Here is a 16,484-nt window from a genome sequence, read left to right as displayed (position 1 = left end):
TTTTTAAGGTCAGGCTTGACAAAGCCCTGGCTGGGATGATTTAACTGGGAATTGGTCCTGCTTTGAGCAGGGGGTTGGACTAGATGACCTTCTGGGGTCCCTTCCAACCCTGATATTCTATGATTCTATGATTCTATGATTCTATGAAGAACCGGACAGGGGGTGGTAGGGAGGAGTCCCAAAGGAACAGGCCCGCCCTGATGCAGAGAGAGTCACCCTGGGACCTCCCAAAGGGGGAATATGGAGAACCCCTTCCCAAGAAGAACATCCAGTGTCAGGGCCAACCAACCGACTCAAGGGGACCAATGGCTGCTATCACTGTGGCCAGAGAGGCCACACACGGACCCAGTGCCCCAAGCTCAGGGACAGACTGAGCAGACTGAACCTTCCCAGGGTTAACTGGGTAGGGACCCAGCCGGATGAGGGGCAGATGGCCTAGGCAAGGGGGGCTGACAGCTTAACAACTGCTCAGGAGGGGGGAGGGCTCCAGGCCAGCTCCGCCAGAGTGCTGGATGCTCTGGACTCAGGGTGCTCGGTTTACAGGGTGGGCGCGGGGCTGTCCCTCCGGAGAGAGTGCCTTGTTCCCCTGGAGGTGGATGGGAGGAAGGTCAATGGATACTGGGATACGGGCGCGGAGGTGACGCTGGCCTGGCCTGAGGTGGTGGCCCCAGATCGGGTGGTGCCCAACACCTACCTGACCCTGACAGGGGTGGACGGGACCCCATTCAAGGTGCCTGTGGCAAGGGTACACCTGAAATGGGGGGCCAAGAAGGGCCCCAAGGACATGGGCGTACACCACCATTTGCCCACTGAGGTGTTAATGGGAGGGGACCTGGAGGACTGGCCAAGCAACCCCCAGACCACCCTGGTTGTGATCTGTAGCCAGAGCCGGCGAGGGGCACTGCACCCTGACCTCGGGGAGGGTACCACACTGGAGGGGCAGGACCCTACCCTGGTGGGGAGGGAGGGCCGAGGGGCACGGCTCAGCGAGGCTGAGGCCTCAGACCTGGTCACTGAGGGGGAACCGGGCCCCGTCCCTGCCCCAGCCGCTGAGTTCCAGGCCGAGTTGAGGAAAGATCCCTCCTTGCGGAAGCTCAGGGACCTGGCCGACCTCAGTGTGGGACGGACCATGAGGAGAGGCTGCCAGGAGAGGTTCCTGTGGGAGAAGGGGTTCCTGTACCGAGAATGGGCTCCCACAAGGGAAGTAGAGTCCTGTGGGATCAGGAGGCAGCTGGTGGTCCCCCAGAAGTATCGCCGCAAGCTCCTGTACCTGGCCCGTGACATCCCCCTCGCAGGGCACCAGGGAATCCGGCGCACCCGGCAGAGGTTGCTACAGAACTTTTACTGGCCTGGGGTCTTTACCATGGTCCAGCAGTATTGCCGATCCTGTGACCCCTGTCAGAGGGTGGGGAAGGCCAGGGACAAGGGGAAAGCGGCTTTGAGACCTTTGCCCATCATAGAGGAGCCTTTCCAGAAGGTGGCCATGGACATCGTGGGGCCTCTCAGCAGGACGACCCGGTCGGGGAAGAAATACATTCTGGTGGTGGTAGATTTTGCCACCCGCTACCCCGAGGCAGTGCCCTTAGCTTCCATTGAAGCCGACACCATGGCCGATGCGCTCCTGACCATTTTCAGCCGAGTGGGGTTCCCCAAGGAAGTCTTGACAGACCAAGAGTCTTCATGTTGGCCCTGCTCCGGTGTTTGTGGGAGAAATGTGGGGTCCGGCACGACTGGGCCTCAGCTTATCACCCCCAGTCCAACGGGCTGGTGGAGAGGTTCAATGGGATGCTAAAGATGATGCTGAAAACCTTTATGAACCAGCACCCACAGGATTGGGACAAGTACTTACCTCACCTGCTGTTCGCGTACAGGGAGGTGCCCCAGGAGTCGACCGGATTTTCGCCTTTCGAACTGTTATATGGAAGGAGGGTGAGGGGCCCCCTGGACCTGATGAGAGACGAGTGGGAGGGGAAGGCCACTCCCGATGGAGAGTCAGTGGTGGAGTATGTCCTGATCTTCCGAGAGAGACTGGCTGAACTCATGGGCCTGGCCAGGGAGAATCTGGCCAGAGCCCAGAGGAAGCAGAAGGTCTGGTATGACCACACGGCGCGGGCCCGCGCCTACGCCACCGGGGATCCGGTGATGGTTCTCATCCCCGTGAGAAAGAACAAACTATAGGCCACCTGGGAGGGCCCTTTCAAGGTTGTCAAGCAGCTAAACGAGGTAAACTATGTGGTGGAGCTGTCGAACCGGGCGCACCACCGCCGGGTGTACCATGTGAATATGACGAAGTCATATTATGCCAGGGGGAATGTGGTGTTGGCCGTGTGTGGACATTGGGAGGAGCAGGGAGATGACCCTTTAGTAGACCTATTCCCTGGGACCAGAGCTGTTTCCCCCCTGGAAACAATTCCCCTCTCGGATCAGCTAACCCCTGCCCAGCAAGCTGACGTCAGGGGGGTGCTGCATCCGTACCGACAGCTGTTTTCCAACCAGCCTGGATGCACTAATCTGACTGTCCACCCGGTGCAGACAGGGTCGCACCTACCGATAAGATGCTCCCCCTTCCGAGTCACAGGGAAAATTGCTCAGGACCTGGAAAGAGAGGTCTGGGACATGCTGGCTTTGGGGGTGATCCAGCCATCTGCCAGCCCTTGGGCCTCGCTGGTGGTGCTGGTCCCCAGAAAGGACGGGTCAGTGCGGTTCTGTGTGGACTATCGGAAGCTCAATGCCATCAGTGTATCTGATGCCTACTCCATGCCCAGGCCTGACGAGCTCCTAGACAAGCTGGGAGGAGCTCGGTACCTTTCCACCATGGACCTTACAAAGGGCTACTGGCAAGTGCCGCTGGATGCAGATGCCCGGCTGAAATCGGCCTTTATCACCCTTCTGGGGCTCTATGAGTTCCTGACCCTGCCTTTCGGCCTCAAGGGAGTGCCGGCCACCTTCCAACGCCTGGTGGACCAGCTCCTGAGGGGGATGGAGAGTTTTTCCGTGGCGTATATTGATGACATCTGTGTCTTTAGCCAGACCTGGGAGGACCATGTGTCCCAGGTTAGACAAGTGCTGGACCGACTCCAGGGGGCTGGGCTGACTGTAAAAGCGGAGAAGTGCAAGGTGGGGATGGCTGAAGTATCTTACCTGGGCCATCAGGTGGGGAGCGGCCGCCTAAAGCTGGAACAAGCCAAGGTGGAGGTGATCAGAGACTGGCCTGCTCCCCACATCAAAAAGCAGGTCCAAGCCTTTATTGGGTTGGCAGGATACTACCGAAGATTTGTGCCCCGCTTTAGCGCCATAGCCACCCCCATCACTGAGCTATGCAAGGGGAAGCCAGAAAAGGTGGTCTGGACCGAGCAGTGCCAGGAGGCTTTCCGGGTGCTGAAGGAGGCTCTGGGCAGTGGCCCAGTTCTGGCAAACCCAGACTTTGACAAGCCCTTTATGGTGTTCACCGACGCCTCAGACACGGGACTGGGGGTGGTGTTAATGCAGGAGGATGAAAAGGGGAGGAGACACCCCATCGTGTACCTGAGCAAGAAGTTGCTACCCCGGGAGCAACACTACGCGGCCATCGAGAAGGGAGTGCCTGGCCATGGTGTGGGCCCTCAAGAATACTGGAGCCCTATCTCTTCGGGCGACACTTCACCGTGTACACCGACCACTCTCCGCTGACCTGGCTGCACCAGATGAAAGGAGCCAACGCCAAACTCCTGAGGTGGAGCCTGCTCCTGCAGGATTACGACATGGACGTGGTCCACGTGAAGGGAAGTGTCAACATGATAGCGGATGTGCTGTCCTGGAGAGGGGGCCCCGAACTTCCCCAGGTCACTGGTCAGAGTGACCCCACTCAGTTCAGTCTCGAAGGGGGGAGAGATGGGACGCAGCAGGGAGGGGGGCGGACTGACCGGGGAATGGCGTCTAGTTCTGCTGGGACTGTCTGCATGGGGGGTGGGAGAGCAGGGGGTGAATCCACTGGAGTGAGGAGACCTGAGCCTGTCACCTGAGCTGGGAGAGGGTTGGGCCCAGGTGACACCTTTGCCTGGAAACTGGACAAAGGCTGGAGGAGGAGTTGAGGGGAGGAGGAGTGAGACTGGGGGAGGGGAGTTTTCATTTTGGGGCTGGCTGGGAAGATGCAGGGAACCCCAAGTCTGGGGCCTAAGCTCCTTACCCCCCGAAGGGACCTGGCTGAGGGGTCCTGGTTGTACTTACAAGCCCTGCTTGGAACTGTGTTCCTGTCCTCTAATAAACCTTCTGTGTTACTGGCTGGCTGAGAGTCACAGTGAATCGCAGGAAGAGGGGTGCAGGGCCCGGACTCCCCCCCATCCTGTGACAAGTTCATATGGACTGGCAGGGTGGGGGCAGGGCCCTGGGTGGAGGATAAGGCTGAGATGGGGGAAGGGAAGGGTTTGGAGAAGAGAGAGGTCAGGCTGAGGCTCTGAGGTGCTGGTGCACCCCATGTGGGCCCGGGAGGTCTCATCATCGTGGCCCTGGGGTGAGGGTCTTCAGGCCTGTGCCCACTGATTGCTGTGCAGCTGGTGCTCTGCTCAGTCTTGGCTGCGGAGCAAATGGGGCGAAGGCTCTGGGGGCGGATCCCTGCCCTACTCCAGTCCCATGGAGAGTGGGTCCCTACACACCCACCCCGCTCACACACCCCACTCCTGTCTTGCGAAGTCCCTTTATGGAAGCCTGGCCAATGGCATTCTTGATGTCACATTGTGTCACCACAGAGACAGACGCTGCCACAAATGCAGGCGCATCCCCCCCCCCGACACATGGCTCAGGGAGCCCGGTCAGGATTGGGGGTTTCCTGGCGACGCTGGGCAAAGGAGAGTGGAGCCTGAGCGTCTCTGCCCCCCTGTGCTGCGGCTGGGGTTAATCTCACCTTATGCCCCACGCAGGGTGGAATGGGGCTGAGCTGTGCTGAGAGCTGTAATTCCAGAGCTCGCCCCGGCACCGGGACCACCTAACAAGCAAAACACCACGAGCCAGGCCCTGTCCCCTGTGAGGAAGCGGGAATGTTCTTAATGTTTTCTCTGAATACTGTGTGGGTGCCTCAGTTTCCCCTATGCAATTCTTCAGTATCTAGGATAAGGGGGTGTGATTGTTGCAGAGCCCTAGAGGGCAGGTGTGTGCAGGGGTCTGCAAAGAGAATGGCCGACTCCCTCTCTCCTGGCAACTGTTGGCCTGGGCCCCTCCTCTGCAAAGGTGCCAACTGACGGTGTTGGAGAACAAAGAGATCTGGTGGCCTCCTGGCCGGGAAAGAGACAAAGCCTGGAGGAGGAGCCGGGGGGAGGCTGTGGGAGACTGCTGGAGAGAGCTTCAGTTTTGAAGCTGGCTGGGGAAATGAAGAGAGGGCCAGATGGGGCTCTGGCCTCCCTGCCCTCCAAAGATGGACCTGACTACAAGCTCTGTTTTAAACAATGTTCCTGTCATCTAATAAACCTTCTGTTTTACTGGCTGGCTGAGAGTCAGGTCTAACTACAAAGCTGGGGGGCAGGACCCACTGGCTTCCTCAGGACCCCGCCTGGGCGAACTCACTGTGGGAAGCACATGATGTGAAAGAAAATGCTAAATGCTCCAAGGTCAAACCCAGGAAGGCGGAAGGCTGCTCCCAGACAGGCTGCTGCCAGAAAGGAGGCTCCCCTAGAGTCCTGACTGGCTTCGTAGGGAGTCGTTCCAGAGCATCGCCCAGGGACTCCGTGACAACCCCAGCCCAATGGAAAAGACCTGAGTCGTGAGCGGCCCTGGGCCTGGGGAAGCCCCTGAGCCAGTGGGTTGGACCCTCTCCACTGACCCCCCGAGTCAGGGCTGCCCCACTTGCTTCCTCATTTTCTCCCCTTCATCCCCCCCTCCAGCTGCTGAGCTCCTGCCTGCTGTGGGCAGCTGGGCTGGCCTGGCTTGGGCTCCCTGAGGTCGGAGCAGCAGGGCCAGCTGGTGGGGAAGCTCAGGCCACGGGGCACTGCGGACTTGGGGGTCCAGGGGGTGCCGTGCAGCAGAAGGTGCCCTGGAGCCCGACGCCAGGTGGAGGAGACCGGCCCGGGCTGCAACGGGTGCTGCTGCTCTAGCTCTGACCCCTCAGCAGGAGCAAGGAGAAGAGTCTGGCTTGGCTCTGGCCGGGGGTCCCAGGGGAGCCGGGGCGAGCTGGGCTGTGCGGCTCCTGTGCGCAGGCTCCGCCGTCCCAGTGGGGATGACAGTGCCAGGGACGTGGCCTGTGCAGAGCAGCGCCAGGAGGGCACTAGGACCATGCTAGGCAGCCGGCTGAGGGAGAGCCGCTCTGTCTCTTCAGCCGGTGCCTCGGCAGCCACTTGTGGAGACAGGAGGCTGGAGCCTCTGCTGGGGCATGAGCCGGAGGTTCACGGTCACGGCCCTGCCCCGGGAGGAGGGGGCCCCCTGCCAAGAGGCGGCTGCAGCTCTCCATGGAGATGCCGCCCCCCTGCAAGGGGCCCAGCCTGGCAGCCACTCCCGAGAAGACAGCAAAGGTAAGTGATGCTCGGCGGGCACCGTGCGGGCGCCCCGTGGGCAGCACAGAGGGGCTGGCTGCTACAGTGACCTGCCAGGAGCCCTCCCAGTGGGGGGCAGGGACGGTGCTGGGCTGGGGGCTTCAGTCTGCCCTGGGGTGGGTGGGGCTGGCTGCCCCTCTGGGGTGAAGGCTCTGGGGCACTGGGCTGCACCAGCAGCCATGTCTGAGAGGAGCCGGTTTCCTGAGGCCTTTGACGGGGCCTGGCCAGTGGCTTGGAGCAAAAGTTGCGGCTGTGAATGGAAAGAGCGGAAGTGCCTGGGGGTCCCGTGGGGGGCTGGGCTCCGCTCTGGAAAAGGGGGCTAGGCAGGGAGATGGCTGGTTGCCCCGGGTAACCTTTGGCTCTCTCCAGAGGAGCCGGGCGCTCGGTGCCTCCCATTCCCGCCTGCTGGCTGCTGGGGGCAGGGACTCACCCGGCTGAGCCTGGCCCTGTGTGGGGCTCCTCTCAGCTGAACCCTAAATGCAGGGTGGGGCCGAGAGCCGCCTGCCCAGGAGCTGGGATGGGCACAGGGCCCAAGGGATGTGCTGGGGGCGGGGCCCCCCGGCACGCGCAGCGCCCGGCCCCTTGCTGAGTGAAACCTGTAGGGTAAAACCCGCCCTGGGGCGTGCCCGCTGGCCCCAGCGAGGGCTCTGCAGCTTGGGGCTCTTGAGAGCGAGACCGAGGGCCACAGATGAACTTCTCCACACAGCCAAACCAGCGCCCCTCGCTCCCGACCCGCAGCCCCCCACAGCCCTGCGGGTGCCCCCCACTCCGGACCTGCAGCCCCCCTAGCCCAGCCCTGGGCTCCCCCCACAGCCCATGCTGGTGCCCCCCAATCCAGCCCTGTGCTATTCACTTCTAGGACTTGGACCGGCATGCTGACCACGCTGCTTGAGCCTCCCGATAGTGGAGGGTGAGACCATTACGAAGTGTGGCCCTCGACCAGCCCTGTGTCGGCCTGGGGAGACGGCGGGTCAGATGTCCAGCCTGCCACCCCCTCCGCTGGCTGCCATTTTGCCCGTCTTTGGGAGCAGGCAACAGCCTGGGCAGCATTTGGTTTCTGTGCATGACTTTGACGTGAGCCTGGAGGCTAAGGGTTGGTGGTTAGAGTGTCTGTCAGGGTCTGTGCGGCGAGAAGGAGCCATGGCATCCTGGATGTGCGTGTGTGCACGGGACGTCCTGACTCTGCGTACCCCATGGGTGTGAGCGTGACGTCATGGCTGCGTGCGTGCACGTGTGAGCCTGTCCGTGACGTCCTGGGTCTACACGCACCTGGGCATGTGCACCCGTGAGTCCTGGCTCCGTGTGCAGCCCACAGAGAGGAAAGGCCCTGGCTGCTGCTGCCAGCTGTGGGTGCTCTCGGAGGCCTGCTCTGGGGAGAGGACTGGGACCTGGCCCTGTCCAAGGGAGCTTTGCACAGTCTGTCCGTGGCAGCCTGGTGCAGTGCGTGGTGTTGCCCCGAGTTAGAGGGTGAGGCAGGTGGCAGCGAGGTGCAGGGACTTGCCCAGGCTCGCCAGGGTGAGAAGCTGTCAGTGCTGGGATCCCTGCAGGGATCGTCCCAGTTTGGCCGGAGTGGGGCCTACGCCGGGGGGTCTCCATGCCTGAAGGGCAGCCAGCTCCTGCACATGGCTCAGCATTTGGCCCCTGGGAGCAGGGGGTGCTGCGCTCCCCCTCCGGGCCTTTCTGCCTCTGGACCTTGGGCTGGAGCGAGGCAGTTCCCCATGCACAGTGTGTCCTGGAGCACAGGGCTCTTGGCTGCACATCCGGGCCTGTCACTGGAGCTGTATCGATCTCAGAAACCCAGGGGGCTGCAGCCTCACCCGCTGCATCGGAGCTGTGAGTTGTGCCCTCTGCAAGGGCGCCTGGTGTAATATGGCCCCAGTGCCTGGCCCCGCGTGGCAGGGTCTAGGGGCTCGGAGCACAGAGATGCGTGGGTATTTTGGATCCGGGCTGGGTGGGTCGGTGCTGGGGGTTGAGTGGTTCTGGGGTTGGGGGGTTGTTATATGCCTGGAGGTTGTGGGCGTGCGGCTCGTGCTGTGTGGCCCATGGACCCGTCCCCTGTGCTCTGTCCGGGCCATGGTGGCAGGGCTGGCCTGGCAGGGCGTGGGCAGGTTGCACTGGCCGAGGAGATGGGGCTGAGATGGGAGCAACTTAGAGGCTGGAAGGCACCAGCTCTGTTGGGGGACCTGCCCCCATGCCAAGGTGACTCACTCAGGACGGTGGGGCTGGGAAGGGGAGGGGACTGGAGCCCGCAGCAGGGCTGAGGTTAGCCATAACAGCCCAATGGAGCCCAGCAGGGTTGTGGGAGTCAGTGCTAGGGTTGGGAGTAGAAGGGAAGTCAATGCTGAGGTTTGGGGGTCACAGGGAAGTCAGTGTCAGGGTTTGGGGGCCATGGGTCTGGGCAGGGGTTGAAGGGCATGGGATTAAAGTTTGGGAGTCAGGGCAGGGGTTGGGGGTCAGGGGTTTGGGGCTGTGGGGGTTGGGGGTAGGGTCTGGGCAGGGGTTGGGGCCTGTGGGAGTTGGAGTCTAGGCTGGGTCTGGGTCTGTGGTTGGCGGTTGGGGTCTGGACAGGGGTTGGCGGTTGGGGGTCTGGGCAGAGATTGGGGGCTGTGGAGGTTGGGAGTCTGTGGGGATTGGGGGTCTGTGTCGGTGGCTGTAGGGGTCAGGGGTTGGGGGTCTGGAGGTTGGGGGGCTTTGGGAGTTGGCGATTGGGGGTCTGGGCAGGGGTCGGGTCTGTGGGGGTCGGGTTGGGGACTGTGGGGGTTGGCAGTTGGGGGTCTGGGTAGAGGTCGGGGGGCTGTGGGGGTCAGGTTGGGGGCGGTGGGGGTTGGCAGTTGGGGGTCTGGGCAGAGGTTGGGGGCTCTGGGGGTTGGAGGGCTGGGTTGGAGGACTGTGGGGGTTAGCAGTTGGGGGTCTGGGCAGAGGTTGGGGGGCTGTGGGGGTCAGGTTGGGGGCTGTGGGGGTTAGCGGTTGGGAGTTGGGCAGAGGTTGGGGGTCTGTGGTTGTTGGGTTGGCGGTTGGGGGGCTGTGGAGGTCGGGTTGGGGGTCAGGGCAGGAGTTGGCGGTTGTAGGGGTTGGCAGTAGGGGGTCTGGGCAGAGGTTGGGGGTCTGTGAGGGTTGGGTGGGGGTCTAGGCAGGGGTTGGCGGTTGCAGGGCTGGGTTGGGTGTTGGGTTGGGGATCAGGGCAGGGGTTGGCAGTTGGGGGGCTGTGGAGGTCGGGTTGGGGCCAGTTGGGGGTTGGGTTGGGGGTCAGGGCAGGGGTTGGGGGCTGTAGGGGTTGGCAGTTGGGGGTCTGTGAGGGCAGGGGTTTGCGGTTGGGGAGCTGGGTTGGGGGTTGGGTGGGGGGTCAGGGCAGGGGTTGGGGGTCTGGGCAGGGGTTGGGAGGCTGGGTTGGGGGTCGGGTGGGGGGTCAGGGCAGGGGTTGGGGTCTGGGCAGGAGTTTGCGGTTGGGGAGCTGGGTTGGGGGTTGGGTGGGGGGTCAGGGCAGGGGTTGGGGGTCTGGGCAGGGGTTGGGAGGCTGGGTTGGGGGTCGGGTGGGGGGTCAGGGCAGGGGTTGGGGGGCTGGGTTGGGGTCTGGGCAGGGGTTTGCGGTTGGGGAGCTGGGTTGGGGGTTGGGTGGGGGGTCAGGGCAGGGGTTGGGAGGCTGGGTTGGGGGTCAGGGCAGGGGTTGGGGGTCGGGTGGGGGGTCTGGGCAGGGGTTGGGGGGCTGGGTTGGGGGCCAGGTTGGGGGGCAGAGCAGGGGTTGGGGCTGTAGGGGTTGGCAGTTGGGGATCTGGGCAGAGGTTGGGGGGCTGGGTTGGGGGGCTGGGCAGGGGTTTGCGGTTGGGGAGCTGGGTTGGGGGTCGGGTGGGGGGTCTGGGCAGGGGTTGGGAGGCTGGGTTGGGGGGCTGGGCAGGGGTTTGCGGTTGGGGAGCTGGGTTGGAGGTTGGGTGGGGGGTCAGGGCAGGGGTTGGGGGGCAGAGCAGGGGTTGGGGCTGTAGGGGTTGGCAGTTGGGGATCTGGGCAGAGGTTGGGGGGCTGGGCAGGGATTGGGGGGCTGGGTTGGGGGTCTGGGCAGGGGTTTGCGGTTGGGGAGCTGGGTTGGGGGTCGGGTGGGGGGTCTGGGCAGGGGTTGGGGGTCTGGGCAGGGGTTGGGAGGCTGGGTTGGGGGTCGGGTGGGGGGTCAGGGCAGGGGTTGGGGTCTGGGCAGGAGTTTGCGGTTGGGGAGCTGGGTTGGGGGTTGGGTGGGGGGTCAGGGCAGGGGTTGGGGGTCTGGGCAGGGGTTGGGAGGCTGGGTTGGGGGTCGGGTGGGGGGTCAGGGCAGGGGTTGGGGGGCTGGGTTGGGGTCTGGGCAGGGGTTTGCGGTTGGGGAGCTGGGTTGGGGGTTGGGTGGGGGGTCAGGGCAGGGGTTGGGAGGCTGGGTTGGGGGTCAGGGCAGGGGTTGGGGGTCGGGTGGGGGGTCTGGGCAGGGGTTGGGGGGCTGGGTTGGGGGCCAGGTTGGGGGGCAGAGCAGGGGTTGGGGCTGTAGGGGTTGGCAGTTGGGGATCTGGGCAGAGGTTGGGGGGCTGGGTTGGGGGGCTGGGCAGGGGTTTGCGGTTGGGGAGCTGGGTTGGGGGTCGGGTGGGGGGTCTGGGCAGGGGTTGGGAGGCTGGGTTGGGGGGCTGGGCAGGGGTTTGCGGTTGGGGAGCTGGGTTGGGGGTTGGGTGGGGGGTCAGGGCAGGGGTTGGGGGGCAGAGCAGGGGTTGGGGCTGTAGGGGTTGGCAGTTGGGGATCTGGGCAGAGGTTGGGGGGCTGGGCAGGGATTGGGGGGCTGGGTTGGGGGTCTGGGCAGGGGTTTGCGGTTGGGGAGCTGGGTTGGGGGTCGGGTGGGGGGTCTGGGCAGGGGTTGGGGGGGCTGGGTTGGGGGCCGGGTTGGGGGGCAGAGCAGGGGTTGGGGCTGTAGGGGTTGGCAGTTGGGGATCTGGGCAGAGGTTGGGGGTCTGTGAGGGTCGGGTGGGGGGTCTGGGCAGGGGTTGGGGGGCTGGGTTGGGGGTCTGGGCAGGGGTTTGCGGTTGGGGGTCTGGGCAGGGGTTGGGAGGCTGGGTTGGGGGTCGGGTGGGGGTCTGGGCAGAGGTTGGGGGCTGTAGGAGTTGGCACTTGGGGGTCTGTCGGGGCAGGGGTTGGAGGCTGGGTTGGGGGGCTGGGTTGGGGGCCGGGTTGGGGGGCAGGGGACCTTGTTCGCTGGAGCTCGGTCGCTGGTGGCCGGCGCTGCCCGGGCCGGGGGCCGGTCGCTGGTTCAAGGCCGGGCAGGCTGCTCCCTCTGCTGGCTGCGGCGGGAATTGCAGGGCTGCCCCGAGGCCGGGCGCTGGGGAGGGAGCTCGGGCCGGGACCCGCGGCGTTGGGCGGGGCCGCAGGGGCCCCGAGTCTGGCCCGGCCAGGTGCCGGTTCGGGGTGTCTGAGCATCCAACGCAGATGGCTCCCGCCCCCCTTGGGAAACCTCCCGCCAAGGAGCCTCCGCGACCTCCCCGCGCGTCGTTCCCTTGTCCCCTGTTCTTGCAGCTGGGAAGTTTTTCCTGAGATTTGATCTCAACCTGCCGTGCGTAGTTTGAGCCCATGGCCTCTTGGCCGGCCCTGCGTGGCCAGGGAGAACCGCTTTTCTCCAGCTTCTCTGCGGCAGCCTTTCAGGTATCTGAGGACTGCTCCCGTGTCCCCCTCAATTTGTGCTGGTGTCCCCCTCACTGATCCCGCTTCATCCCCCCTCTCCCCCCAAAGACCGGCACCCTCCGGCAGCTAGACCATGTGCCCCACTAGAGGCTCCTGCTTTGACGTCGACAGGCGCGGGGTCTGGTCCCTCAGCCGGCCCATCCTGGGGCAAGGTACCTGCCGCGGGGCGTCTGTAATGCTAGACCAGGCCCTGCACCCCGCCGATCAGGAACCCTGCTGCCTCACGTGGGCGGGGGGTGTTCCTGTGGGGGCTGCCCCACGGAGAGGCCAGCAGCTGCTTCATCCCCCCACTCCGCTAGCTGCAGTGGGCGAGGTCAGGGCTGGGGCGGTGACGGTTTTAGGGTCCAGCCCTGCTGATGGGGTGTGTGCTGTAGAACCGCTGACCCCAAGTGCTCCGAGATCAGGAGATATTAACCCCGGGACTTCCGGGCTCTGTCTCTTTGCCACTGAGTCACTGAGGCCCACGGGCCGCGCTCAGGCCACCTCTTCCCAGATTGTCTTTGCAGCCACGAGGGCTAGAAACTTGCTGCTCATTACAACTGGAAGCCGAGATTCTCCTGCTCGCTTGACTCCAGCAGCTGTCGCGAGACCCCCGATGCGATTGTTAGAGCTGGCCGCGGTGCGTGCGTGTCAGGGCGAAGGGAGGGGCCTGCAGCGGCTGCGGGGTGCCAAGCCGCGGCAGTGGCGCGAACAGCTGGGGTAATGGGAGCAGACGGAGTGGACTGAGCAGGTGCTTGTGGCCAGAGAGGGGGGACCCACCCTGGCTGTTCCAGACAGCAGCCCTGCTCCCCCGCCAGCTCAGCAGCGGTTAACGGCCGTTCCCCGCTCCGGGATGCTTGGGGGCCCCTCTGGGTTTGGTGGGTCCCAGTTCCAGCTTCCTAACCGCTGCCCCGCACACTCTGCACCAGACTGACCAGGCGGGGCTGCTCTCGCGCTGGGCAGCACACGGCACAATGGGTTCTGGTCAGCGCTCCTGCAGCGGGGCCACTGCCATGTGCCCTGTGAACGCCAGCGAGCTGTAACACAAGCTGTCGCACGCACGTGTGCACCCTGAGTGCACAAACAGAGAGTGCACAACATAACGCACATGCACACCCACACTGCACAGAGTGTGCACACACTCATACAACACACACGTACATACAATGCAGCCGTGCACACGCTCATTCAACGCACACACCCGCACGCTCAGAGGGCTCAGAAATCACAGCCCAAGAGCATGACTGGGACTGGTGATTTCTGGCCTCGGGCGGGCGGCGCTGGAGAGCAGCTTGAGGGTCCCTGGCCTGGCCCAGCTTGGAGGGGCCGGCTCCTGCCTGCTCCCCAACTGCGAGAGCCGGAGCCTCCTCCCTGGCCACCAGGGGTCACCCTTGGCCACATGCAGCCTGCAACCCTGTCTGGCCAGGCTGGAGCTGGGCTGGGGGGGGCCGCTTGCTGTCCTGCCCTGAGCCCCCTGCTCACCCATTGACCCCTGAGGGCGGCTTTTCTCCCACAGGGCCTGGGGGTGGATGGAGGGGCAGCGGCTGGGCCTAGCTGTCTGTGTGGGGGTAACAGAGCCATGGGGGGAAGAGGCCAGGCTGGGGGTGTCTCTGGGATCCCTTAGGGGCGATGTGCAGGATCCCCTCCCTGGCCACACGTGGGGTGGGGAGCGAAGGGCTGCAAATGCAAAGGAGTTCCCCAGGCACCTGCTTCCCTGCCCCCCCACCCTACCATGCCCTTTCCTGCCCCCCAGTCCTCTCCCTGCACCCTCACCCCACCCTGCATGCCCAGTCCTCTCCCTGCACGCCCACCACCTCCCTGCACCCTGACCCGAGCTCCTCCCTGCACCCCCAGCCCTCTCCCTGCAGTCCTGCCCTCTCTATCCCTATCTCTCTGCACTTCCCCTCCCCCTACAGTTCCCTCCTTGCACCTTGCCCTTAATTCTCTGTCCCCCTCCCCGTGCACTCAGCACCACCCTGTCCCTCTCCCTACGCCACCCCACCTCTGGCCACGGCTTGTGTCCATGCCCCCTGAGCTGGGCACCGCTGCCTGCATCTGCTGTGGGTTTTCCCAACACAGATGAGCCCACAACGACCTCAGGCCAGGGGCTGCAGCACTCTGGGGTGGGGGTTGTCACGGAGTCCCTGGGCGATGCTCTGGAACTGTGCCCCATGAAGCCAGTCAGGACTCTGGGGCAGTCGCCTTTCTGTGAGCAGCCTGTCTTCAGGAGACACAGCTCACACAGCTTCCACCTTCCTGGGTCTGATCTCGGAGCCTTCAGCATCCTTTGCCCCTCCGTGTGCTTCCCACAGTGAGTCCGCTCAGGCGGGCTCCTGGGGAAGCCAGAGGGTCCTGCCCCCCAACTCCGCAGTCAGACGTGACTCTCAGCCAGCCAGTAAAACAGAAGGTTTATTAGACGACAGGAACATGGTCTAACACAGAGCTTGTAGGGCAGAGAACAGGACCCCTCAGCTGGGTCCATTTTGGGGGGCAGGGAGCCAGACAACCATGTCTGCCCTTCACTCCATGTCCCAGCCAGCCCCAAACTGAAACTCCCTCCAGCCCCTCCTCCTCTGGGCTTTGTCCCTTTCCCAGGCCAGGAGGTCACCGGATTCCTTTGTTCTCCAACCCTTTAGCTCTCACCTCGCAGAGGGGAAGGGCCAGGCCATCAGGTGCCAGGAAACAGGGTGTCGGCCATTCTCTGTGTCCAGACCCCTGCACACACCTGCCCTCTAGGGCTCTGCAACAATCATACACCCTTACCCCACCCCCTATATACTTAAGAACTGCACAGGGGAAACTGAGGCACACCCACACTATTCAGAGGCAACATTAAGAACAAAAAGAAAAGGAGTACTTGTGGCACCTTAGAGACTAACCAATTTATTAGTCTCTAAGGTGCCACAAGTACTCCTTTTCTTTTTGCGAATACAGACTAACACGGCTGTTACTCTGAAACATTAAGAACAGTCCCACTTCGTCACAGGGGCGGAGGGGGGTGAGTCCAGAAGGAAACACCACCCTGAGGCTCCCACCTGCCAGGGACCCGGGCTACAGGAGTCCAGTACTTGGAAGCCCAGCCCCTGCCAGGGGGTTACCCTTGGGCACAGACACACCTGGCACAGTGTGTCCCCTCCCTGCATCTCTTCTTGGGGCCTGGGTGGCCTGGGGCAGGGCTGCAATGGGCGGGGGGACTGTGCCAGGGAATGTGCGGGCTGGGCAGGGCTGAGCTGGGGTGAGGGGGAACTGGGCAGGGTTGAGCTGGGGCAAGAGGGGGGCTAATGGGGCAGGGCTGAGCTGGGGCAAGGGGGGGTCTGTGATGGGGGGATGGGCAGGACTGAGCTGGGGTGCGGGGGCCTGTGATGGGAGGCTGGGCAGGGCTGAGTTTGGGTAAGGGGGGGCTGTGATGGGGTGATGGGGCAGGGCTGAGCTGGGGCAAGGGGGTCTGTGATGGGGGCTGGGCAGAGCTGAGCTGAGGCAAGGGGGTCTGTGATGGGGGGCTGGGCAGGGCTGAGCTGGGGTAAGGGGGCTGTGACAGGCAGGGCTGAGCTGGGGTAAGGGGAGGCTGTGATGGGGCAGGGCTGAGCTGGGGCGAGGGGGGGCTGTGATGGGTGATGGGACAGGGCTGAGGTGGGGCGAGGGGGTCTGTGATGGGGGGCGGACAGGGCTGTTCCAGGCAGGGGTGGGGACCAAGTGGGGGCGCTGTGCAGACTGGGGGGCAGGCGGTGGCTTGGGTCACAGCAGCAGTCTGGGCGGAGGGGGGGAGCCGGTTTGGCACGTGGTGTGTGGGGCTCGGGCCAGGCCCTTCCTGGGGCGCTGTGGGGTCAGTTCAGCGCCCCCCAGAGCTGTGACTCGTCTGCTGGTTTTTGTCCTCCCTCCACACCCCGGCCTGCCTGGGAGGTTTTGCTAGGGCCAGCCAGGACTGCAGGGATCCCGCTCTTGGCCTGATTGACGCCTGCCCCCCGTCCTGCTGTCCCTGTCCCTGGCGCAGGGGCAGAGCAGGAGCCCGATGGGGGGGCAGGGTTACCCCCTCTCCCCTCCCTCCCACTCCCCCTTAGCGCCCCGGGCAGACTCACAGATTCAAAGTGATTCTTAAAATAATGCCTTGAACTAGCTCGCTGGAGGCTGCCGGCCCCAGCAAGGACCTGGTTGCTGTGGCAACCCCTGACTCCACTTGCTGGGGGGGTGAGCACCATGACTGGCATATTCCTGGCTTGGGACATGGTGCCAGGGGGCCCAGCTGGTGTGGGGGGTGGGGAGCAGGGCTGCGCCATGGGGCAGGTGCGTGTCCTGTGCGCCCTGGATCCAGAATGTCTCACTGGGGTTGGG

General features: G+C 64.1%; 1 protein-coding gene across 2 annotated transcripts in view; it reads left to right on the top strand.

Annotated features, from left to right (window-relative positions):
• Window positions 1-6,245: 6,245 nt before the first annotated feature.
• Window positions 6,246-16,484, top strand: part of SLC12A5 (solute carrier family 12 member 5) — a 111,936-nt gene continuing 101,697 nt past the window's right edge. For both annotated transcript variants that reach the window (XM_073309669.1, XM_073309668.1), the window contains exon 1: window positions 6,246-6,476. In XM_073309669.1, the coding sequence (XP_073165770.1) occupies window positions 6,338-6,476 (139 nt within the window). In that variant the 5' untranslated portion in view covers window positions 6,246-6,337. The remainder of the gene's footprint in view (window positions 6,477-16,484) is intronic.

This window comes from Lepidochelys kempii, chromosome 13 (genome assembly GCF_965140265.1).
Source record: "Lepidochelys kempii isolate rLepKem1 chromosome 13, rLepKem1.hap2, whole genome shotgun sequence".
Taxonomy (NCBI): Eukaryota; Metazoa; Chordata; order Testudines; family Cheloniidae; genus Lepidochelys; species Lepidochelys kempii.
This window is presented reverse-complemented; position numbering and strand designations above follow the sequence as displayed.